General features: G+C 41.1%; 2 protein-coding genes across 2 annotated transcripts in view; both read left to right on the top strand.

Annotated features, from left to right (window-relative positions):
• Positions 1–716: 716 nt before the first annotated feature.
• On the top strand, positions 717–13475 carry LOC115646447 (serpin B10-like). The gene is made up of 8 exons (XM_030552276.1): positions 717–881; positions 3149–3326; positions 3971–4087; positions 7229–7363; positions 7777–7894; positions 8890–9032; positions 11223–11390; positions 12720–13475. Exons 2-8 carry the CDS (start codon positions 3159–3161, stop codon positions 13122–13124), a joined length of 1254 nt encoding a protein of 417 aa, XP_030408136.1. The 5' UTR covers positions 717–881; positions 3149–3158; the 3' UTR covers positions 13125–13475.
• Positions 13476–16869: 3394 nt separating this feature from the next.
• LOC115645022 (serpin B10-like) overlaps positions 16870–26169 on the top strand; it is a 42449-nt gene continuing 33149 nt past the window's right edge. The window contains 6 exon segments of the mRNA XM_030549430.1: positions 16870–17022; positions 17914–18090; positions 19583–19672; positions 22906–23043; positions 24617–24734; positions 25356–25498. Coding sequence (XP_030405290.1) covers positions 17923–18090; positions 19583–19672; positions 22906–23043; positions 24617–24734; positions 25356–25498 — 657 coding nt within the window. The 5' untranslated portion in view covers positions 16870–17022; positions 17914–17922.

Raw genomic sequence — 26169 nt, forward strand, 5'->3', positions numbered from 1 at the left:
CCGACGGGAGAGCTCTTTCCTGGCAGCATAAAGTGTCTTCACCAGATGCTCTGCAGTGGCGCAGTGTGACATGGCCTCACACTTTCTCTGGAATGAGCTTGGGGAAGGATGTCACCATCTTTTTGTTAGTTAAAGTTGCATGGACTTCTAAAGTGATGAAGCAAATTAGCACAACTTACAGGGTTAGCCAGCAAGGTCCCTTGTCTCAGAAAGAACTGTTCTATTTAAATCACAGGGGGTAGTCAGGTGAAAAATCCTTGTCTGTTCAGCAACCCTCTGTCCCTTGTCTCTCTTGGGATTTTATAATTTCACTAGTTCTACTCCTGCAATAGGTAGCCAAAACCTGAGTATCTAATACGAAAAAGCAAATATTTATAATCTAAATATATGTTCCCCTGAACCCTGTGACAAGCACACTCCCATGTATTTTTCACACATTATGGAGCAGTAAAAAGGGCACAAGGCCTTTCTCCATCTCCCTCCCTTGCAGGTTATTAACTGATGACCTCATGGGAGAAAGTGATCAGATATTGCATTATGTGGAAATCGACACATTACAAAGCAAAAGTTGTTTCAAGTAGTGCTGGTTCATGTCATTACTAGCCTGTTCCCATGAAATGCCTGTGGTAACAATGTGGCAGCCAATCCTGTACATGAGATCATTCCCACCATCCCTTTACATCCAGCTCTTATGGGATGGCTCAGTGCTTCCATAGAGATATTTCCTTTCGGCAAAACTAAACTGCAACATTCTGAGTCACTGGAAATCTTTCTGTGGGAGGGGTGAAAGAAACACTATATATTCAGCCTACCAAGTGTGTGAATTGTAACAAACCCAAGAAATACATCGAGTGCCAGACTTCATCCTTGAGCAAAACAAGGTATTGTAAAATTACTTCAATAGATTCCACATTTTCATTCTCATTGATATACTGTGATGTTAGTAAATGCATAGGAAGTATACGTGGAGGGGCTCTGGATGGAAGCAGTGTAATAAGAAACATATTTTAACGAGATAGCAGACACTGTCTAGAAGAGAAAGTTAACTTTAATTTTATCTCTTACAAAAAAATACACAAGAAGGTCAAATTCTATTGTGACTTACCTTTAGACTTGGCAGAATTTGTTTTGGTTTTTTTTTAAATTGTGCTGGATAATATCAGTGTCTATTTTTTAGTATTTTTTTAGATTTGCATGGATTTAAATTGTCACTGTTGGGTGAAATTGGGGTGTGTGTGTGTCAGACAATTGTTTCCTGACAGTAGATGTTGATGCTCAAAGGTTATGCTAAAAAAACAAGCTGTCGACATCAAAATATACAAAGTAAATATTCTTAAATCAACAAACCATACCTATTTTTATTATTCTTTTTGTAATTCATTTGTACCAAGCCTAATTCAAAAGTATAAATCACTTATATGTTCTCCAAGAAGCATTTTTCTTACTTTGAATATGTGTAATTTTGATTATGATTGATGGAAATATTTTTTTCATCAGTTTGTGTGTACAGTGAAATTGATGTTTACTGATAAAAATCTAATCCTTCCAAGCCTACTGATATTTTATGCAACTTCACTGGATGATGTGTTAATCGGGGCAGAGTACGGACCTGTGTATATATTAAAATTATTGTATTCTAGTGTTATTATTTACATCAAAATACCTAGATTATAAGCTGTCTGGGGCATGGACTGTCTTGTTCAGCATTTGTGCTGTACCAGTGGGGGTCCCTGATTCATATCTGGGGCTGCAAAAAGTAATACAAATAATAAATAATAATTGTGTATATATTTGTAAACTACCTCCTCCCCACTCTCCCCACCTCCAAAAGGAATCCTTGCCCTGAAGAGCTGGATATCTAATAACATGCATGAGTACCATGCAGAAAAATAAAATACTGAATAAGTCAGAGTGACTACAGATTGTTACAGCTGGACTGTTTCACGGAAGAGATAGGATTTCAGGAGATTTTTGAAAGACAAGAAAGGAATACATGGTATTTGACATATAGTAATTGGCAGTCTAGCTCACTGAATATAGCAAAGTGTTCAGAAACATTCTGAATGGTTGATCAATTTGACCATGTTTGTTTCTGATTTATTCACTCTTCACAAACATCCAAGTCAAAGGGCTTTGTTTGCACAAACAGGAACATTGGAATTGCCACAGACAGTTGCATCAGGGGTTCATTTAGTCTAGTATCCGGTCTCTAGCTGTGGCTAATACCAGATGCTGCAGAGGAAGGTGCAATAAGTCCCATGGTGGCCAACTATGGAATAACCTGCAATAGAGGAAGCTTATTCCTGACCCCATTAGTTGCAGGCATATGCAATGAACCATGAGGGGTTAAACCTTGTAATATTTTTTCATAGCTAAAGTAACTATTTAATGTTCTCATTAGTCCTATTACCATCTAATTCTCTCTTGAATCCTATTAAGTTCTTGATGACTCAATGATATTTGTGGTAATGAACTCCATGGGTAAATTTGTGCATGTGTAAAGATTTCTCCTTTATAACTTTAAATTTATTACCATTCAGTTCCATTAAGTTCTCGTTCTTTCATCTGTTATAAATAAAGGAGTTATGTATGCATCTACCTATTTCACTATACACTGTGTAATCAAGGAATAGAAAATTACATGCAACTCAGATGGCCAATCATACAGCAGGAATAACAGATAGCAGTTGGTTGAAGTGAGCAACCCATAGACTCCTGAGAGGGTGAAATGTGTTCTTTCAACTTCCAGAGCTTCCTTCAGTTCAAAACAAAATACTATACACAATGCGTAAAAAGCCAGCAGAACTTATTGACACAAGGTATCTTTGGGTCAGATCTATAAGTAGAATCAATATCCTCTATCAGAGGCCTTTTGAAAAGAAAAGGCTTAACACATACTGTAGAAGGGTCTCTATGAAATAACTAAAGTGAGGGAAATGTGTTTTAACACAGACACGTAGCACATGCTAAGGTCCAAATGACTATTTAGCTGCCTGCACTGAAAAGCTTAGCTCTCAGGGTAGCTGCGCCTCAGAAATTTTCAAACCACTTTAATTTCTTCAGTAGGAAATAGGGTTGGGTAGCAATCACCAGCATTATGCAATGAGCTGCCAGCTAGAGATGTATTTTCTTTTCTCTCGCTTTCCAGGTTTCAAATAATGGAAGCTCTGAGTGTGGCAAACACTGGTTTTGCCCTCGACCTTTTCAAACATGAGTGTAAGACACAAACCAACACAAATATCTTGTTTTCCCCTTGGAGTATTTCAACTACCCTGGCCACTGTGTACCTTGGAGCCAAAGGCAACACTGCAGATCAGATGGCAAAGGTGAGTTGGGACTACAGAGAATGTCAGCTTTTGAGACATGCCACTACTATTGAGTAACGTGTGTACAACAGCTGGTGCTTACTGATGTGGGTGAGGGACTCCTGTATTAAATTAGATGGAATATAGGGGCCAAAAGAGCCAAATTCGTTAACACATACATGCTAGCTTGTTGTTACATATTTTGGATGGTGCAGCTATACTTCTTATTTCTAGAAAACTGGCAGCTTTTGGTGTTTACAAGATGCTAATAGGAGACCCAAAGGTAGTGTTCCAAACACTATTAAGTCAGGCAGAAACTGGAATAAAGACCTCTTCAAGATCAGACTGGAGCCCGTGCTCTGGGATCCTTCCCCAGAGCTCAGGCTCCAGCCCAAGCCCCCGTGTCTACACCACAATTTTACAGTCCTGCAGCCCAAGCTGTGCAAGCCTGAGTGAACTGACCCCGCCAGCCACAGGTGTTTAACTGCTGTCTAGCCGTACCCTAAGTGACTAGCCTAAGACCACACAGTAAGTTGAGGCAGAGGCAAGAACAGAACCGAGATCCAGGTCTCCTGATCCCAAGTCTTCTGCTTTAACCATAAGTTCTTACATATCAAGTGATCTATATCTCACTGCATCTATTCTGTTTGCAATTCTCATTGTAGGTGCTTCACTTTAACAAAGTTGGAGGAGCTGGAGTTGACATCACAACCATAAAACCACGACGAGCCTATTCCAAAATGGAGGAGCTTCTATCAAATCCGTGTATCAGCGTTAAAAAGGTAGCTCACCAAAACAAATGTCTAAGGTGTCCAAGTTATAGGCATGTTCCCTTCTTTTTTAGACTGCCTTTCCTTCCATGTTTGAATTCACTTTGGTTTGCCTTTCTCCTGTTAAATGTACACAATGAATGAGTATGGTATTCTGAGAGGTTTCCTCCTGTAATATTGTCCCTGAGACAACAAGAGAGACATCCTTCCCTTTTATGTAAATTGCAAAGGGTGTGACTTGCATTTCCTCATTTGAGGTACTCCGCAGAGTTGTGACCATTCTCTGTGTTTCTTTGCCTTTCTCTTTTTTAAATTTGTGGGTTTTCCCTTTTTTATTATTGTTAAATTTCTAGCTATTGAATATTCGAGTGTGCTCTGCACTCTTAAGGATGTGATCCCTGCTTACAACAGCATCAAGGCTGCTCTCACACATGTAAATGCAGTGCTGGGTGAAATTAAGATATGATTGGCTCATACAAGAGACATGCATGTGAGATTTTGAGAGGGAGGGATTTTCCCCATGACAATGCTAAAGAAATACACTGCTGTGCTGAAATGTTCTGATATAGATAAAATTATTGTGCTGGGTGTAAATGGGCATAAAAATCATGTTAGAGAATATTTCCATGGCACTCTGAAAAGTCCTTTATCGGTCATTATAGTGTTAGATGGAGTGTGCTTGATTCATCATTTTTGGTGCAAGGGAGAGCAAATCACAATCCTATTCGCCACTGGTAGGATTCCCTCATGGTAGAGGAGAGATGGTCTTTTCACTAACTCCCTACCCTACAGTTAGCACCTTTAAAGTGTGGCTGGCTATACAGAAGACCTGACAGCAGATGATGGTCAAGAGTGTTAATTAATCAGCGCATTTGACAGCCAAACTCTTCCTGGCCAATACCACCCACCTTTGGGGGTCTGCTGACAAGCCAAAGACCCCACTGGTGGAGAAGGGGTTTACTTTCTGCCAGTAGGAGCTTACCATACAGACTGGCATAAAGCCCAGTGTCTAGATCTAACTGCTCCCTCTCTGTTAGCAATCAGAGCTCATACCGTTTGCAACAGGATATCATCATTTTGAGATTATGGAAGTGCTGCAGGGAACTTTCTGTGTGTTTAGAAATTTCAGATTGTTTCATAAATCCTTCACTGTCATATGCTTGTAGGATATGAATGTACTATGATCCCAAATTCTGAGCCACCCTGCAGCTTTTGAACACTGAAACAATCTTTATTTCTCTAATTTATTTTCTATAGTAAATTTAATGGAGTGTATTTCCTGTACTTGTCTCGCAACAGCATTTTTTAAAAAGACTCCAGAGATAGGGTGACCAGACGTCCTGATTTTGAGGAGTTTGTCCCGCATCCCGTTGTCCCGATATTTTGTTTCCTGGTCTTCGGTGGCAATTCGGCGGAGAGTCCTTCAGTCGCGGATGGTCTTCGGTGGTATTTCAGCAGCGGGTGCTTCTGTCTTTGGCGGCAAGGTTTATTACCTGCCACCGAAATACTGCCGAAGACCGTCCGCAACTGAAGGACTCTCCACTGAATTATCATCGAATTCCCAGACAGGTGATGTGAAGAAGAAAAAAAATGCCCCCCCCTGTGGTGGTGCCAATATTTTCCCTTTAACATCTGGTCACCTTACTCCAGAGGTGATCCTGGCAATTAGAGACTGGTAAACCTAACTTCAGTACCAGGCCAATTGGTTGAAATTATAGTAAAAAACAGAATGATCAGACACAATATGTGGGAAGAGTCAACACAGCTTTTGTAAAAGGATATCATGCCTCACCAATCTATTAGAATTCTTTGAGGAGGTCAACAACATGTGGATAAGGGTGATCCAGTGGATATAGTATACGTGGACAGTATACTTGGACTCTCAGAAACCTTTGACAAGGTTGTTCAGCAAAGGCTCTTAAGCAAAGTAAGCAGCCATGGGATAAGAGGGAAAGTTCTCTCATAAAACAGTAACTGGTTAAAAAGGCAGGAAACGAAGGGTAGGAATAAACGATACTCAGGAGGGTTACCTGAGTATCTGTACTGGGACCAGTGCTGTCCAACATATTTACAAATTATCTGGGGGGGAAAAGGGGTAAACAGTGAGTTTGCAGATAATACAAAATTATTCAAGATAATAGAGTTCAAAGCCGACTGCAAAGGATCTCAAAAAACTGGGTGACTGAGCAAGAAAATGGCAGATGAAATTCAATGTTGAGAAATGCAAAGTAATGCGCATCAGAAAACTAATCCCAGGTGTACATAGAAAAAGATGGTGTCTAGATTAGCTGTTAACATTCATGAAAGGGATCTTGGTATCATTGTGGCTAGTTCTTTGAAAACATCTGCTCAGTGTGTAGAGACAGTGAAAAAATAATGTAAGAAACCAATGGGAATGGGATAGATAATAAGACAGAAAATTACATAATGCCAGAGATAATGCCACAGAGAATGGCAACAAAAATGCTTAAGGGTAAGGAACAACTTCTATAAAAGGGGAGATTAAAAAGACAGAGACAGTTCGTCTAGGAAAAGAGATGGCTGGGGCGGGGGTGGAGGGGGATATGATAGAGGCCCTTAAAAGCACCTTGCAAAACTGTGCCCAAAATTACTGACTTCCTGCTTAACTTCCTTAAATAAGTTGACATCATAATTTTACCTCCTTCATGTGCAACAACACAAACAGTTTCCTAACACTACCAGCCAATATTGGAATCACATGTTCTATACATTTGCGGCAAACTTTCAATGTGATATATGGGAATTTTTGGTTATGAGACTTTCATAAATGCTAATGGACATCATATAGCTAAGTCTCCATGCATTGTACAGACACTGTACTATCACTATCTCTGTGCATGTGCTTTGTTTTTTAATAATCTCTCTAGTTAACTTTATATTTCAGTGTATTACAGAGCTCCCTCTTGCTCACACAGTGTCTATGGTGTGTCCACTGTCTGGAGATTTTATTGATAGGTTTAGTGCCCCTCATTCATATCAACACACAGTTCACAAAAAATTACTTTAACTGTACAGGATATTACATGCAACTGTCACCAGTGGAGCTAGGTGCAATATATGATATTAGAAGTTCATAATCACTTGCCTAGAAATCGCAGATAAATAATCAAACTATTTCTTCCTTCTTTCAAGGCCAATCTGGAGAACTCAAGCAACATCCACGCAAGGTTTCAGGCACTTAGCTCTGAAATTAACCAACCCACTAAAAATTACCTGCTTAAAAGTGTCAACCAGTTATATGGAGAGAAATCATCACTTTTCAATAAAGTAGGTGAAGCAGTTCATCTATCTGTGTAATAGGGATACAACTGATCTTTATGATTGGTCTATGACAACAAACCAGACAAGACCTAAATGCAAATATTTTAATTATATCTGCAAAATGGTTTATTATCCTTTAAGATTTATTTCTCACTGACTCTTTGTAGATACTCAGATCAAAATTACAGGTATTCTTTTTATTTGCTTTTCCTGACTGGACTGTATCTAAGCATGAACAATCATAGATGAGTAAATGATTGATAACAAATATAACTAAAAACATTTTGCTTCTCTGAAGACAGAGTTTTGTGCTCCTAGTAAACTGTGTCATAACATGAACTCTCCTTTTTATTTGGCAGTAGTTGGCACAGATATATTGCTAAATAATATGTAAGACTCTTCTCTCTCTTGCCTTGAAGGAATATTTACAATCGATTAAAAAATATTACCACACAGAGCCACGAGCTGTTGATTTCATGGGAGCAGCAGAAGAAGTAAGAAGAGAAATCAATTCCAATGTTGAACACCAGACTGAAGGTGAGCTCGGGACTGTTCTTTTACCATTTACAAAGAAACATCATGTATTTTTCCACCATAAATTGTTTATGAGGGGAGAGAGAAAACGTTGATTTATTCTGCTACATTCTGCATTTGAACCGAAACACAAAATGGCTGCTGCCTCACTGCCCCAATTGGAGGCAGGCAGATAACTACATATGAAAGTTCAGTAACACCAAATCCAAAATGACATTCCCCTTCAGTTATAACACAACTCGCACCCCAAGGGAAAACACTGGTGACTACTGCTTTCCATTTGCACAAATATTTATGATAACAATTTAACCTTCATGTGTTTGAAGGCAATAAGATACCACAGTGTTGGGCCTGATACAAATACTTACATAGCAAAATGTGTTTCATTTTGATGGGATTCCATGCAGTATGTTCGGGAGTTTCATTTTCTGTTATAGTGTCATGAAACAGTCTGACAGAAAGGGTACATTCTGCTGAAATTCCTCAGAGAAGTTTGTAGGACTTTTTTCCTCCAAAAATAGAAAGGGGGTGAAGAAGTTTCAGCACTAAGGTGAGGTTCTGCAGCCAGAGGGATAAACTCTAAACGTCTTGTATCTTTATACTGTACTTTTATCATGTGTAGGCCATACTCACCACAGTAGTATCTATAAGCAAAATTAGTTTCCTCTCCTGGGGGCCACACTGGATTCTTTTTATTTTGACACATTCCCACCTCTTCCTTTTTTTCTTCAGTCTTCTTTCTCTGTCCATGGGAGGAATGTAGATTAAGACTATCAATCAGGGTTATTACTAGCAAGAGGAAGCTTGAGTAGGGCAAAATCACTGAAGGGGACCACAGAGCCCAGCCCAATGTTTGAGGATATTTCACTATAGTCTCTTAAGACAGGAAGCTGCCCTACAAGTATGGTCTCAATAGCACATATTCCAAACTCAGTTCCTACATTGACTCCAAGCAGAAAAGCTGCACAAATATATGACTGTCTAACTATTTCCTAAAGGTAAAATCCAGGCGCTACTGCCTGTCAACTCTGTTGATTCACTCACCAAGCTGGTGCTTGTCAATGCCCTCTACTTCAAAGGAAACTGGGCAAAGACATTTAAGGATGGATTTACAAAGGAACAACCTTTCAGAATGAACAAGGTATGTAACTAAGCCATGAAATGTCATGCAACCAACAGAGGAACTGACAATACACAGAAGTGAAAGTTAGGGTTCAGGTCTGTTTTCAAGCTGTGTTTACACAGCAATGTCAGCCTCGGGTTAGTGGGACTCAAGTCAGCTGACCTGTGTCAGGGAACTCTGGGCTTGAGCATCTACATTGCATTTTAACAATAGGTTAAGAAATTTCTGACCAGTGCTTGAACCTAGGGCTCTGGCATCCACACTGCAGTGCACAGACCAGAGTCAAAGTAAATGTATCCTAAGGGCCTAATGCCCCACACCCCGTAATGTTGACACTGTAGCCTATTGCCCCCCCTGTTTCCAACTGTGAGGGTGCTACTGATAGGACTCAGGTGCCCACAAGGCACGCAGGAGTACATAAACCGCATAATGAGCTCCTTTGGTGGCTGTCTCAGTAGAATGACTGCAGTTTGAGAAGGCTTTTTTCTAATCTCAGAATTGGGCTCTCCAACTCTAGGCCAAGTTACATTGGCAGGAAAATACCCAAGTGCACCTGTAGTGAAGAGAAGTAGTATATCGGTCTCCAGGGCTATCGAACTATTGAAATGAAACTTTTCAATTCTTAATTTTTAACATTAGAAGCTCAATGAAGGTGTTTTTCTTTGGTTGCGTTTTTATTTATTCTTGCCTGTTTTTTTGAATTTTGACATAAAATGAAGGTACCTGAAGAAAGACACACATCCCAGCATGGCTGCTGCCGGCTGTGGAGTGGCAAAGTGCATCCCCATGGGCCGGGTTCAGTGTGCTCCAGCAGCCTGTGGGCTTCCTTATCCCTGCACCCACTGTATCCCGGGAGGCAGGGATCAGGGATCCCCAGGGGGCTGCAGGAAAGTTTTGGGACTACCTTCCACTCACCACCCTCACAGTACTTACTGCACCCCTGCAGACGCAGCTCCAGGGAGAGCGGGTGGGGGCTGGTAGCAAGGGACAGAGAGCAGACTGGGACCAAGCGCTGACAGGGAGGGATGACCCCCAATATCCCAGTGACTAGAAGCCAGCTCCTGCCTGTCAGCTTTGCTCCCTGCTCCGGGCAAGCTCCATGAAGCAGCAAGGAGTAGCTGGAGCAGGAAGTGGGAATGGGCTCAGCCAGGCAATAATGGCGCTTCCAGCCACTGCTTTGACTGTCTGCTTCTCTGCGCTGGGAACTCTGGGATATATCTGGAGGACTACTGGGTCCTGAGTCAAGTAAGGGCTGCAAGCACACAGGAAACCAATAGGGCTCAGACATTAGATCCCAGTTTAACACTGGCTGGGGCCCTCCAGCCCTGCAGGATCCTGTAACCCTACGTCTGAACCCTAGGTTAGCACATTTGGAGTGTGGACACAAAGAGAGGTTGCCTTGAGCCCGGGCTCAAACCCAGGCTTAAACTGGTGTGCAGACATAATCTCGGTATCAAAACTGAGAGGTTGAAATACACCTCTACCTCGCTATAATGCGACCCAATATAACACGGGTTCGCATATAGCACGGTGGCAGCGGGGCTCTGGCGGTGCTTTAAAGGGTCCAGGGCTCTGGCTGCTGCGGGGAGCCCCAGGCCCTTTAAATCACCGCTGGAGCCCTGCCACCACTACCCCGGGGCTGCAGCAGGAGGGCTCCACCGGTGATTTAAAGGGCCCAGACTCCCTGCAGCGGCTGGAGCCTGGAGCTCTTTAAATCACTGCTGGAGTCCTGCTGCCACTACCTCGGGACTGTGGCAGTGGGGCTTGCAGGTGATTTAAAGGGCCCGGGGGGCTCCAGCTGCTGCAGGGAGTCCAGGGCCCTTTAAATCACTGCTGGAGCCCTGCTGCCCCACCTCGGGGCTCTGGCAGTGGGGCTCCACTGGCGATTTAAAGGGCCTAGACTCCCTGCAGTGGCTGGAGCCCAGAGCTCTTTAAATCACCGCTGGAGCCCTGTCGCCCCTACCCCGATATAATGGGGCTTCAGCTATAATGCGGCAGGGATTTTTGGCTCCCCGTGACTGTGTTATAGTGGGGTAGAGGTGTATAAGCATAAATAGTGACAAATAAATTGGTTCTATGAAGTATCATTTTTTAGTAACCTAACTCATTATAAGTAACACAGGCAAGAAAAATTAATGTTAATATTTAACTATTTTTTTTCACCTGATCCTTTAAAAGTGGCATTTGTCCTCCTTTGGTTTGTTGCAGAATACAACTAAGCCAGTGCAGATGATGTTCCAGAGAGGGAAATTTAATTGGACTTACATTCAAACAATGCACACCCACATTATTGAGCTCCCATATGTCAATAATGACCTCAGCATGCTCATACTGCTACCAGATGACATCAGCGATGACACCACTGGCCTAGAAATGGTAAAGAAATTAATCATATTAATACAAGGAATTCAATTGTTTTTATATCCTAGATGATTATATGGCTGCTGTCTGATAGTAGGTGACACTCCATTCTGGTATTAAGAACGAGTGAAAAGATCTGGCTCAGGAAAATTTAAGGACAGATCCAAAACATTATCTAACACTCAGAGAACCTGAGCCTTTTTTGACCTATGACAAGATTTTCATAAACCCGACACGTTTTTGCACTTCTTGCTGTCATCCAGTCCTAGACAGAGAAGCCCCAAAATCCTCCAAGAAAGGCAGTTCTTCCAGCCCAAGCAAAACCAGAGACTACTAGAACACTTGACAAAAAGCCAGGATAGAGGGAAACACTTCATACTGAACAAATATCTACATCTTTGAAGGTTTCCTAGCACTAATCTGTAAGGACACCAGAGCCGGCAGTGCCCTTTCTCTGGCAAGACTCTCATTAACTTTAACTGGAGTTTTGCAAGGAGAGAAGCTCCGCTGGATCAGTTCCAAGAAGGGATAATGGAAATGCCATCATCTTCATTGTTCCTTTCCAGCTCCCCTCTTGAAAAAATACTAGGTGGCCGGATTTCCAAATGTATTTTCATACAATAAATATTTTAAATAAGGAAAACTATAACTTAGAACAACTCCGCTAACAAATAGTGACTTAAGTATATGTGTAATTAATTAACAATCATACTTTTCTGGTAGATTGCATGCAGATAAGCTAGAATGCCAGAGGCTCAACATATACAACAATATATTAACTGGGCTACTATTACGTAAATCAGACTCTGCTGCTATTACGCTACAAATATTCAACACTGAAAGTATTCACTATGTGGGATCAGGAAGGAATTTTCCTCCAGATCAGCTTGGCAATGACCCGGGGGGGGTTCACCTTCCTCTGCAGAGTGGGGCATGTGTCACTTGCTGGTTTGAACTAAAGTAAATGGTGGATTCTCTGTAGCTTTAATTCAAGGTTTGAAGACTTCAGTAACTCAGCCAGAGGTTATGGGCCTATTGCAGGAGAGGGTGGGTATGATTCTGTGGCCCATGATGTGCAGGATGTCAGACTAGATGATCATAATCATCCCTTCTGGCTTTAAAATCTGTTCAAACTTCCAGTTATTGCACTAATCTGCTGTAAGAAAACACACTGTTTTACAGTTGAGAAGACACCTGTAAACGAGCCAGAAGCTTTTCAGTGATCTTCACTATATTTGTAAACCATCTCTATAGTTTCCCCATTCAGGACTGTAAAGGACATCAATGTTAAGGAAGTTTTTTTCACTGTGTAATTTTTGATTCTCTCTTTTTAACTAACTGTAGCTAGAAAGAGACTTGACGTATGAGACATTAGCCAGATGGACCAGCTCAGAAATGTTGGAGAAAACTGAAGTGGATGTGTATCTGCCCAGGATCAAAATGGAAGAGAGTTATGACCTCAAATCTACTTTGAGCAGCATGGGGATGCGAGATGCCTTCAGTCAGGACCGAGCTGATTTCAGAGGGATGTCTGAGAAAAACGATCTGGTTTTGTCAAATGTTTTTCACAAGTGCTTTGTGGAGATCAATGAAGAAGGCACAGAGGCTGCAGCTGCCAGTGCAGCTTCTATGACATCACGAAGTCTCATTTCTGCTATTCAGTTTGCAGCAGATCACCCTTTCCTTTTCTTCATCAGGCACAATAAAACTAAGACCATTCTCTTCTTTGGCAGATTCTGCTCCCCGTAACCACTCAGATTTCTGTTGCTGAACAGGATCTTGCAGCAGCAGGACTATACCACAAAGAAATCACCTCAAGTGTCTAAATAGCTTGGGTAATTTTACTTCACTTTCCTGTATTATTGGTCAACCTTTGTAGCTTGGGGAACAACAAATAATGCAAATCATTAAGAATTTTTCTTTTCTGTTCATGTGGGTAGAGGACTTGATAATATTGGGCTACGACTCTCAAAAGCACAATAAAATGCACTGGTTGCTTTCTAAATGACTGTAAATTGCACTCTTAGTACTATACAACTATACAGTTTGCCAGAAGCTGGAAATGAGCAACTGGGGATGGGTCACTTGATGATTACCTATTCTGTCCATTCCCTCTGGGGCACCTGGCACTAGTCACTGTTAGAAGACAGGATACTGGGCTAGATGGACCTTTGGTCTGACCCAGCAGGGCCGTTCTTATGTTATAAAGCAGAAAAACAAGTTTGATATAGAGAAATGCATCTCAGGAATAAAACAATTACCTGTGCAGGCATACAAAGAGTACACAAGCAGGGCCAGATCTTCAGTAGGTGCAGATTGGACCACCCCCACTGAAGTCAATGGAGCTAGGCCAATTATACCAGATGAGGCTGTGGCCCACAGTCTCATGAATTATACTGACTTAACATAGGCATGGCTAGCAATGCAATAAAACCATTTGAATGCAAATGTTTTGTAATCTTTACATTTCTACTGGCATTTTTTCTTGTTTGCAGACAGCTTGCAAGTGTTCTGTTTCCTCTGCAGATAATATGCCAATGGGCAAGTATTGTACAAGAATCAATTGTGTGAACTATAAGAAATAAAATGCATTTTTCTTACAACCATCTGCTTTGTAATAATTTTACTTTCAGCCAGCATCATACCAGGGCAGAGGTGGCCCGCAGGCCAGATTCGGATCACCAGCCATTTTAAGCCAGCCCTTGAGCCCCTGCTGGGGCTCGGGGTCCGGGGCTTTCCTTGCTCCGGCACTCCAGCTGGGGAGCAGGGTTGGGGGCCGCTCCACACTGCTCCTGGAAGCAGCTGCATGGCCCTGCTTCAGCTCCTACGTGTAAGGGCAGCCAGAGGGCTCTGTTCTGCATGATGCCCCTGCCCCAAGTGCTGCCCTTGCAGCTCCCTTTGGCTGGGAACTGTGGCCAACGGGAGCTGCAGGGATGACGCCTGAAGATGGGGCAGCACACAGAGCTGCCTGACCATGGCTCCATGTGGTAGCCAGAGTGGGGATATGGCCGTTGCTTCCGGGTGCTGCTTGAGCCTGCACCCTCAGCCTCTTTTTGCACCCCAATGCCCTGCCCCAGCCCTGATCCCACTTCTGCCCTCCAAACCCCTCAATCCCAGCCTGAAGCACCCTCCTTCACCCCAAACTTCTCATCCCCAACCCCACTCCAGAGCCTGCACCCCCCAGCCAGAGCCCTCATGCCTCCCCACACCCTACTCCCCCTGCCCAACCTGAAGCCCCCTCCTGCACCCTGAACTCCTCATTTCTGGCCCACCCCGGAGCCCATATCACCAATCAGAACCCTCACCTCCTCCCACACCCCAACCCCAATTTCATGAGCATTCATGGCCCTCCATACAATTTCTATTCCCAGATGTGGCCCTTGGGCCAAAAAATTTGCCCACCCCTGTACTAGGGACTAGTTCTCCATTGCCTTCTTCTGGCTTTATGACAGAGTAACCTCACTGAAATCGATGGAGTCACACTGGGGCGATGGAGAAACAGGCCCTAATTATTTATCTGTAACTATCATGCAGTATGTTTATGCAGAACCCATATCTTCATACATTTTGGTGTTGGAGCTCTTTGTTCAGATTCAGCAATCAGTTACAGTGGAATAAAATACTAGAAGCACAGAGTTTTTTGAATAATTTCCTACCTTTTCTGGGACTGCTCCTAACTCTTTGAATTCAGGGCAGAGATTAAATAAGCTGGGTACACTAGCAAACCTCCAGCTCTATTGAAAATATTCCTACCTGCCTGCAAACACTTTGGAAGTCCATGCTTCTGGGATGCAGCACACACCTTTCTTCTAAGTGCTGCTTCCTGAATAGGAAAAGAACAAACATGAAATAACATTACATAAGGGTTTATTTATTTTATTATACTCACTCTGACTGCATGACCACATTCCATCTAAATACTGTCCTGTTGAAGATAACAAGATAAAGCTGTGTGCTAAAATGTAACCCCAAAGAAGTACCTATTATGGTATATGTCTACACCAGGGGTAGACAACCTATGGCATGTGTGCCAAAGGCAGCACGCAAGCTGATTTTCAGTGGCACTCACACTGCCTGGGTCCTGGCCACGAGTCCGGGGGCTCTGCTTTTTAATTTATTTTTAAATGAAGCTTCTTAAACATTTAAAAAAACTTATTTACTTTACATACAACAATAGTTTAGTTATATATTATAGACATAAAAAGAAACCTTCTAAAAATGTTTACATGTATTACTAGCACGTGAAACCTTAAATCAGAGTGAATAAATGAAGACTTGGCGCACCACTCCTGAAAGGTTGCCGACCCCTGGTCTACACAGACATACTTTCTAGAAAAGTGCTCCTTCATACAGCTAACAGCCATAGATTTTCAAAATACAAGGCAAGGTGAGGGTACCTGTGCATTTCAGAATTCCTTTTCTACTATCTCGGAGAGAGGAAACTCCTGGCAGCACATGAGCTATTAATTTTCATGTTGGGTCTCAGCATGAAACAAAGAAACAAAAAAGCCTTTGAAGTTTTAAAAAAAATGTTTCAACATTTCAGCATCCACTGCACTGAGTGTGGATCAGTTTGTGCATCCAGGGATGTTCTTTAGTCCAGCCTTTAAATTAAAAAGGGATACTAACCCTGATCCTTCAGTACACAGAGCCCCAGCAACTGCCTCAAATTAGAGAGAAACTTCTGACATGGGAATATTTTAGCGCTAACTCCATGCATTCTTTGACAAGCCCATTTTCGGAGTCTTAAGTCCTCCACTTAAATATCTAGTATTGGTCACTGTTGGAGGCCGAATACCAAGCCAGTTGGACTGTTTGTCTGATTTGGTGGCATGGCGGTATCTATATTCCTAATGGTTTTAAATGAGGATGGCGGAGTCACAAGATCTAATTGATCCCTGCATTACTTCAGTTTTACACTGATACACCTTAATTGAAATCTATAGAGTTACACTGGTTTCAAACTGGAACAATGCAGTGGAGAATCAGGCCACACACAGCACTAATCCAGCACAAAGACAGACATTTGTGGTGTTTGGTGTAAATTAAATGCTAACTGCACTTATTTTAAACAAAAAGTCTCACCACTACCAAAAAGAGAGTTGTAATGGACTACATCACCAGCCATTCTTACATTAGGCCACTCTGTGGTATTTTTGCTTATTCTATGCCTAAAATAGCAGATCTTATAAGATCACTGTATTCCTCTTCTAAATCTCTAAGATTGCTGTTTAAAATACATACAGTGGATCAATAATCAGGTCAAACTCTACAATAAAAATTTCTGGAAAGTGGTGAGGAGTAAGGATAGGTTTAGGTGGGAAAACATATTGGGGACTAGGAGTGGAGAATGTAGGCTAGAAGAAGAGTGAGCTGCAATCTCATTTTATTTCTAAACATATTTATTGCCAAACTAATATAGAGTATGTCAACAATTGGGGCATTCTTTACAACAGAAAGTTCTGGAAACTGGTAGGGAGGAGGGGTAAACGTAGGTGGCGAAACACATAGGGCAGTAAGAGTGGAGGATGGAGGCCAGAAGGAAGCACAACTGTTTTATATTTCTGAACGTGTTTGTTGCCTAACAAACAGACTCAGAACGCAGCCCACAACGCAAGTAATTCCTTCTCTCTCACAGGAATCTGAGGTAATGTAAATATTTAAATAGACATAATTAGCTTTCTTTGAAACTTCTTTTTAACTACTTAAACCATGCTTGACAGGGCAGATTAAATGATAAAAACTAAATGTTATGCAGTAAAACAGGAATTGCACATTTTCATTGTAAATTTAATTTAGATTTCAGTTCTTAGAAAACAGAGTATTATATTATATACTTACAGAGTTTAAGAAAAGATGCTGATATGGCACAAAGTAATCAATCAAAGGAAGAATTTTCTTGAGTAGATGACAATCCTGTTCCTTAAAATCTTAGATTATATAAGTAAGAATAAATCTATTCAGGTGGTAATTCTTGCTGTGAGATGGTACAACACAGCAAATTAATGGGCCAAGTACTAAATTGTTGTTCCCCTGAGGGGGAAGAAAAAGATTTGTATTCTGTCATCCTCTTGTTAGTCTTCTCATAACAAAAGAATCCATGACTTAGTATGTGTTTGGATACTCCATAATGCAACTTGTTGACAGCCACAGGACCCAAAGAGGCCAAGGACTGAGGCCCAGATTATCAAAGGTATTTAGGCACCTAAAGATGCAGAGAGGTGCCTACTGGTATTTTCAAAAGCACCAAAGCAGGTTAGGTGCCTAAGTCATATTGAAATCTTTATATAACAGTAAAGAGTGTGCATGATATGATTTGTGTGTTGTACAAGTACCTAGGTATAGATTTACAGCAGAAACTATAGGGCAGATAGTCTAAGGGAATCTGGAATCATTGTCACTTAGATACATTTTCCAGTTTCTGAGGAAAGTTAGTTTGTTAGGATACAGAGAAAACAACACAAGCTGGAGATCAAGGTAAAATCTTGGCTCCAGTGAAGTCAAACTGTTACACTCTGTCTTCATATATTTGTCTTAGTTTTCAGCAATGGACTCTCTCTCAGCATCAAACGGTAGTTTTACCCTCGACCTTTTCAAAAAGCTGAATGAATCTTTTAAAGGCCAAAACATTTTCTTTTCCCCTTGGAGTATTTCATCTGCTCTGGCCATGACTTATGTGGGGGCAAAAGGTAACACTGCAACACAGATGGCTGAGGTAGGTTGTGAAATTTGACAATGTCCTATATATATCTTGATATGATAAATGGTTCCTACACGTGCTACAACAACCTGATACTACAGTATCAAACACAATATCGTTGAAGGAATGGTGAATGGAAATGCTGGGTAGACTATAGGGAATAACAAATTCCCTGCAATTTGAACTAATTTCAGAGTTTCCCGGTAACTCTCTGTACCCCACACTGTTCAGGTACTCTGGGCCGGATCCAGTGTTCTGTTCAAAGGGAAAGCTAAAATGGAAGGTCAGGTTCTAAACTACTGGGGCAGCTCCCTGTAAAGGGGAGTTTCAGGTGGTAGCTCCTGGCCCTATTGGCTTGGGGGCTTTCCTGAGGTGAAAGGGGGCTTGGTCGGAGCACACTGATCCTGGGTAGTTGAGTGGCTCCTAGTAACTTCTCCAGGTGTCTCCTTACCTTCCCTAGGCAGAAATCTCCTTTATTTACCTCAGTTTTCTGGAATTCTTTTTGGATTGAGGTTCTCTGAATCCAACAGGTAACCCACTGAGAGGGAAATGTCCCCTACTCAGACTGAAGACCCCATCATTTCTCAACACCTTCACTAGCCCCTTCATCTCACCTGCTCCCATACTTCCCAGAGTGGTGCTGCTGGTTTGCCAGACTGGAGCTGCCCTGATGGTTTAGAACCTGACCTTCCATTTTAGCTTTCCCGTAAAACTCAATTTAACATTATTTTAAACATGTTTCTAAGATGTGAATATGATTGTTCTGTACATACATAAATGCCAATGCTGAAAACGTGGCTTGGTTCATCCATAGCTCTTCCATGACAGTCGGTTTACACTCACAATTCAAACCTTTTCAGTTTAGTCCGATTTCAATCTGTTTACATTTGTCTGAATTTTGCTAATAAAAATGATAAAGTTGCATAACCATTGTAATTTGCAGTGATCATACCTTGAATTGTGTTTTGTTGCTGCTACTACCTATGCTTTGAGCATAAGTTTATCTGATCATTACCATTTGGTGGCTCTGTCATTACACTTTCATTTGGCCATTCTGTGTATTAGGCAACTAAACTGCATTGTCTTTTTAACAGAGGTTGTAAACCCTTGGGGAAGCACTGTGCCTTTATATATTATACAGCATCTAGCACATCAATGATGCCCAATAATAAATGGAGTATAATAATAAATGGCTGAAGCCATCATGAATTTTACATAGTCTGACTATATGACTAAGTTAATTTCCACCTGATTCATAATAATGACCTGTTATTAAGCCAGCAATGAGACTGTGTGGTTGTGACCTGGGTCTCAGTTACATTCAAATCATCATTGAAAATCATAGCTATGGTGTCCTTAGCAGGCTAAATAGCAACAATCTTTGCTGACTAATTACAATAAATTGGAGGTTTTGACAAATAGGTCACAAGTAATCAATATGTGTGCACATTTGTCTTAGATAGCTGTCTTCAAGTATATTTACTATTTTTACAAACTCGGCTTGCAGGTGCTTCATTTTAAGAAAACAACAAGAACCGGAGAAGGCTGTTTGCAGGTGACAAGAACTTCTCGTGGGAGGCCAAAGAAAAGGAAGATGGTATTCTTTAGAACCAAAATATCAGAGAAACAAATCCGCTGTTCTTCTGGGAATAGGAAAGTTCAACAGTGTCACTAGTTTGAATCAGGCTATTGGTTGGTTGTTTTCAGCCTACATCTATATTGCTCCCCCCACCCTGAAAAATCATAGTTAATAACCAATTAAGGTTGCTTAAGTGCAAAACACACTCACTCAAACCTTCAAAGGCAGGAAAGGCACCTTGATTCATACTCCTGAACAGCAAGGGGCAAGATTAGAAAGGCAAAGGCACAAAATGAGCTCAAACTAGCTATGGGAATAAAGGGAAACAAGAAGACTTTTTATCAATAGATTAGAAGCAAGAGGAAGACCAAGGACAGGGTAGGCCCACTGCTCAGTCAGGAGGGAGAAATAGTAACAGGAAACTTGGAAATGGCAGAGATGCTTAATGACTTCTTTGTTTCAGTCTTCACTGAGAAGTCTGAAGGAATGTCTAACATAGTGAATGCTCATGGGAAGGGAGTAGGTTTAGAAGCTAAAATAAAAAAAGAGCAAGTTAAAAATCACTTAGAAATGTTAGATGCCTGCAAGTCACCAAGGCCTGATGAAATGCATCCTAGAATACTCCAGGAGTTAATAGAGGAGGTCTCTGAGCCTCTAGCTATTATCTTTGGAAAGTCATGGGAGATGGGAGAGATTCCAGAAGACTGGAAAAGGGCAAATATAGTGCCCATCTATAAAAAGGGAAATAAAAACAACCCAGGAAACTACAGACCAGTTAGTTTAACTTCTGTGCCAGGGAAGATAATGGAGCAAGTAATTAAAGAAATCATCTGCAAACACTTGGAAGGTGGTAAGGTGATAGGGAATAGCCACCATGGATTTGTAAAGAACAAATCATGTCAAACCAATCTGATAGCTTTCTTTGATAGGATAACAAGCCTTGTGGATAAGGGAGAAGTGGTGGATGTGATATACCTAGACTTTAGTAAGGCATTTGATATGGTCTCACATGATATCCTTATCGATAAACTAGGCAAATAAAATGTAGATGGGGCTACTATAAGGTGGGTGCATAACTGGCTGGATAACCGTACTCAGAGAATAGTTATTAATGGCTCCCAATCCTGCTGGAAAGGTATAGCAAGTGGGGTTCCACAGGGGTCTGTTTTGGGACAGGCTCTGTTCAATATCTTCATCAACGACTTAGATGTTGGCATAGAAAGTACACTTATTAAGTTTGCAAATGATACCAAACTGGGAGGGATTGCAACTGTTTTGGAGGACAGGGTCAAAATTCAAAATGATCTGAACAAATTGGAGAAATGGTCTGAGGTAAACCGGATAAAGTTCAATAAAGACAAATGCAAAGTGCTCCACTTAGGAAGGAACAATCAGTTTCACACATACAAAATGAGAAGAGACTGTCTAGGAAGGAGGATGGCAGAAAGAGATCTAGGGGTCATAGTGGACCACAAGTTAAATATGAGTCAACAGTGTGACACTGTTGCAAAAAAAGCAAACGTGATTCTGGGATGCATTAACAGATGTGTTGTAAACAAGACACGAGAAGTCATTCTTCTGCTCTACTCTGAGCTGGTTAGGCCTCAACTGGAGTATTGTGTCCAGTTCTGGGCACCACATTTCAAGAAAGATGTGGAGAAATTGGAGAGGGTCCAGAGAAGAGCAACAAGAATGATTAAAGGTCTTGAGAACATGACCTATGAAGGAAGGCTGAAAGAATTGGGTTTATTTCATCTGGAAAAGAGAAGACTGAGGGGGACATGACAGCAGTTTTCAGGTATCTAAAAGGGTGTCATCAGGAGGAGGGAGAAAACTTGTTCACCTTAGCCTCTAATGATAGAACAAGAAGCAATGGGCTTAAACTGCAGCAAGGGAGATTTAGGTTGGACATTAGGAAAAAGTTCCTGTCAGGATAGTTAAACACTGGAATAAATTGCCTAGGGAGGTTGTGGAATCTCCATCTCTGGAGATATTTAAGAGTAGATTAGATAAATGTCTATCAGGGATGGTCTAGACAGTATTTGGTCCTGCCATGAGGGCAGGGGACTGGACTGGATGACCTCTCAAGATCCCTTCCAGTCCTAGAGTTTATGAATCTATGAACGTAACATGCCAATGACTCTGCACCTCTCCAGGGAACTCCCTTCCACCTCACACATGTACAGATGGACGACACACACACACAGAGTTCCTCTAACTCACATTGCAAGGCAAAACCTGAACTCTGACCTCAGAGACTGGATAGCTACAGACATATCCTAAAGGCATATGTGCAGTTGTGAAGGTTATGATGTGTTGCTATAAAGAGGGAAAGCATGATGTGGAAGTTAAGGTGGGAATGGGGTATGTGACAATATATTGAGTCTAGGAAAGACTTGATAAGTGTCTGTGGGAAGGTAGGAGAATGACCAGGTGCATGTGGTGCTGGAGAGATGGGGGAGGGGAGACAATACCCTTATTTCCCCAGCAGATGCATTCTGATGAATCTGCCTTGGTTCATTAGACCGGAGGGGGGAGCTGCCTGAGGTGTTCTGCTCCTCAGACAGCTCTAAGGACAAGCCCTTTTCCTCTCAGCATTTTCAGAGTGGGTCAGGGATAGGGGTGGATGTTCTCCCTGAAGATGTCTCAAAAGCCTCTGTGCCAGCATTTTATGCAGGTGAACCAGCTGTAGTTCCTCAGCAGGGAATCTCTGGCTGCTGAATTAAAGATGGCTTGTTAGACAAGGTCTTCTGCTTTTAAGAGAAACAGAGGCCTCCATCTCTCACCTTCTAAGTCCCCTAACTTGCTCCCCTTTTATAATCCCTCAGTAATGGCACCCTGTTGCTGCTTCTAGTGCTGAGGGAAAGCTACCCCTCACCCCCAGCACAGCTGTGCTCTATCAGAGATGTGATTTCCACCAGAGCTGTGTGACCCTGTGTTGAATGACACAGTCTTCATGGTGCAGGAGTGGAGCTCAAACTTTAAGTCTCACCTAAGCTGTAGCTAGAAGTACTCATCCGATGATGTTTGTAAAAGTCTTCGCAGCAAGGGAGAAACTGACCTGCTCACTGTCCAGTGAAAACAATCTGATTACAGACAATTCAGTCAAAGGCAGAGTCAATAAACAGAAAAAAAAAGAGGAATCTGCCCTCCCCTTCCCCTAGTAATTTCTGTTAACTGTAGTAATCTTAGGACTTACAACATTTTAATAAAGAAATGTGATTTCCAAGTTCATTGTGTCTCTTTTAAAGGTATCTGAGGACTGCAAAGCTGAAGACATTCATTCTGAGTTCCAGGCATTAATCTCTTCAATCAACAAACCCCAAAATTCTTACTTGCTTAAAACTGCCAACAGACTGTATGAGGAACAGACTTTCCAGTTTCATAGTGTAAGTTGAATACTTTTACTAATCTGAAGAGAAAGTTTTGAAAGATATTTATGACACTCAATACTGATCAAAACCCAAGATTATTAATAGAGCAGATTGAAAAATTTCCAAAAGAACAATTTGCCAATGGGAAATGCTGATGTGATAAAACTGAAATGTTTTGTGGGAACATATAGATTTTGTCTAAATTTCTGATGAAAAATTATCAAAACTCTTCGATAAAGTCAAAGTGCTTTGTTTTGACATTATTTAACTTTTATATTAGATAGTATACATTTATATTATTACTTATAGTTCATATTATATAAAGTTAAAACAATAAAGTTGAAACAAACCACTTCAACCTTATTAAAATGGAAAATTTTCATGCATTCTAAGGCCAGAACGGACCACAACCATCATCTAGTCTGACCTCCATAGAACATCTCCAAAATAATTCCTAGATCAGATCTTTTAGAAAAACATCCAGTCCTGATTTTTAACTTGTCAGTGTTGGAGAATCCACCATAAGCCTTGATAAATTGTTCCAGTTGTTAATTACTCTCACGGTAAAAAATGTACATCTTATTTCCAGTCTGAATCTGTCTAGCTTCAACTTCCAGCCACAGGATTGTGTTATACCTTTCAGAGTAGCAGCTGTGTTAGTCTGTATCTGCAAAAAGAACAGGAGTACCTGTGGCACCTTAGAGATTAACACATTTATTTGAGCATAAGCTTTCGTGGGCTGCAGCCCACTTCATCGGATGAATAGAATGGAACATATAGTGAGGAGATATATATATACATACATACAAAAGTTTTTTTCTCCTGCTGATAATAGCTCATCTTAATTAATTAGCCTCTTAGAGTGGGCAACTCCCACCTTTTCATGTTCTCTGTATGTATATAGATCTCCTCACTATATGTTCCATTCTATGTATCCGATGAAGTGGGCTGTAGTCGACGAAAGCTAAATGCTCAAATAAATTTGTTAGTCTCTAAGGTGCCACGAGAACTCCCGTTCTTTTTGTTATACCTTTCTCTGCTAGTCTGAAGAACTCACTGTTATATGTTTATTCCCTATGTAGGTACTTACAGAATGTAATCAAGTCATCTCTTAACCTTCTCTTTGTTACGTAGATTGAGCTCCTTGTGTTTACCACTGCATTTTCTGTTCCTTTAACCCTTCTCGTGACTCTTCTCTGAACCCTCTCCAGTTTATCAACATCCTTCTTGAATTGTGGGCTCCAGAACTAGACACACAGCATTCCAGTTATCCTTATTATTAGATCATTTTGATATTTCCTAAAAGAATGTTTTCAGAATTATCATTTCACAGAAAATTTCAAAATTTTAACTTTTTGTTCTGATTTGGGATAAATGGGAATTTCCAGTGGAATTGAAATAGAAATTCAACCAGCTCTAATTATTAAATATACTGTGCCGTCGATCTTACTTTTAAATTTTATCTAGCTTAAGCTGAATTGTACTCTCTTTAGTATTGTAGTAGTTATGTTGTACAGCAATCTGAATTTTTTTAAGTGATGCCATTTTGAATTTACTTTAATAGCAAATTTTCTCTCCTACCTTTCAGGAATATGTAGAATTCGTTAAAAACTATTACCATGCACAGCCCCAAGCAGTTAACTTTACAAAAGCTGCAGAACAAGCCAGAAAAGAAATCAATTCCTGGGTAGAAAGCCAAACTGAGGGTAAGCTAAGGACAAACAATCAGAACTTTGCTCTTCTCCCACTATAGTTGCTAAGTCCTTTTGGGTAGGTGGCTCCATTTTTACGTGTTCCTCCTGTAATCAGGCACTAGTGGAGCTAATGTGGAAATTGAGGAGGGAGAGGTGGACAAATGAACAGCTGAACAGTTTCAAGCGTCTAATTCAGAGTTTTTTGAATGCAATGGAAAGACTCCCATTGACTTCAATGAGTTTTGGATAAAATCCCAAAAGAAAGAAGGGAACCGCCTTTAGAACCTGATTTCCTTTAAAGAATCAAGAGCTCCTGCAGGGTCTCTGGTCTCATGGGCCACCATCACTGCTAAAACTACAGGAGCAGGATTTATGACCATGGACTCTCTTTTTCATGAGCCTGATTCTTCACAGCCTAGCGCCTTGTGCTGTTATTTACTCCTGTGCAGAAGGAGGGTGAAATGGGTATAAAATGCTACCATTCTGATTTGGCAGAATTTGGAAACTCACTCAGAGATCAGGGGTTCTGAGGCACACACATTCTCAGTGGATAATTAAAGAGAAAGCAAGATTAGAAATAGCCACTTGCTGTACTGCACTGAAATAAAAACACGATTCTTCTTCCTTTGAAAGGGAAAATCCAGAATCTGCTGCCTAGAGGTGCTGTTGATTCCAACACCGTACTGGTCCTGGTTAATGCCATTTATTTCAAAGGAAAGTGGGAAAAGAGATTTCTGAATGAAAACACGTCTGAGAATCCCTTCAGACTGAGCAAGGTATGTTCCACTTACGTTCATGCCGCTGAACAGTAAGAAACCTCCATATAGCATGAAAATCATTCACCCACGGTTCATATTCCATCGTAAAACTACTGGTAGCTCGATGCATGGCCTAAAGTAAATAAACGTGACAATTTTAATATTTAGTTAGTAAAATTACTACATAGTTTAAGCAAAGATTTGAAAAATGGTTTTTAGCTTCAAGAGGAGACTGTTGGGCCTTATGTTATTAGAAACATTAGTGAATACCATGACTACATGTGAATACCCCGTTAATGTGAAGGCTCCGCAGTTCTATAGACTATAACATTTTCAAAGGCACCTATGGGATTTAGGAGCCTAAATTCCATTTTTCAAGTGACTTACGAGCCTAACACTCATTTAAAGTCAGTGGGACTTAGATTAAGGCTACAAAGAACCGTTGTGATAGTCTAATCTGACCTCTTGCCTAACACAAGTCACAAGACTTCTCGGTACTAACTTCCTGCCTCAAATCCAATAACTTGTGCTTGAACTACTGCATATCTTTTAGAAAAATAGCCAATCTTGATTTTTTAAATGTCCAGTGATGGAGAATCCAGCACAACCCTGGTAAGTTGTTCCCATGGTTAATTACTCTCACCATTAAATATTTGTGCCTTTATTTCTAGTCTGAATTTGCTTGGCTT

The sequence above is a fragment of the Gopherus evgoodei genome, chromosome 2, assembly GCF_007399415.2.
Source record: "Gopherus evgoodei ecotype Sinaloan lineage chromosome 2, rGopEvg1_v1.p, whole genome shotgun sequence".
NCBI lineage: Eukaryota > Metazoa > Chordata > Testudines > Testudinidae > Gopherus > Gopherus evgoodei.

What these genes read in the sequence shown, in the direction of transcription:
- LOC115646447 (XM_030552276.1), top strand. Translation starts at nt 3,159, where the DNA reads ATGGAAGCTCTGAGTGTGGCAAACACTGGTTTTGCCCTCGACCTTTTC. An exon ending in CTGCAGATCAGATGGCAAAG is followed by an intron (nt 3,327 to 3,970) that starts GTGAGTTGGGAC and finishes TTCTCATTGTAG; the next exon opens with GTGCTTCACTTTAACAAAGT. An exon ending in AACCTTTCAGAATGAACAAG is followed by an intron (nt 9,033 to 11,222) that starts GTATGTAACTAA and finishes GGTTTGTTGCAG; the next exon opens with AATACAACTAAGCCAGTGCA.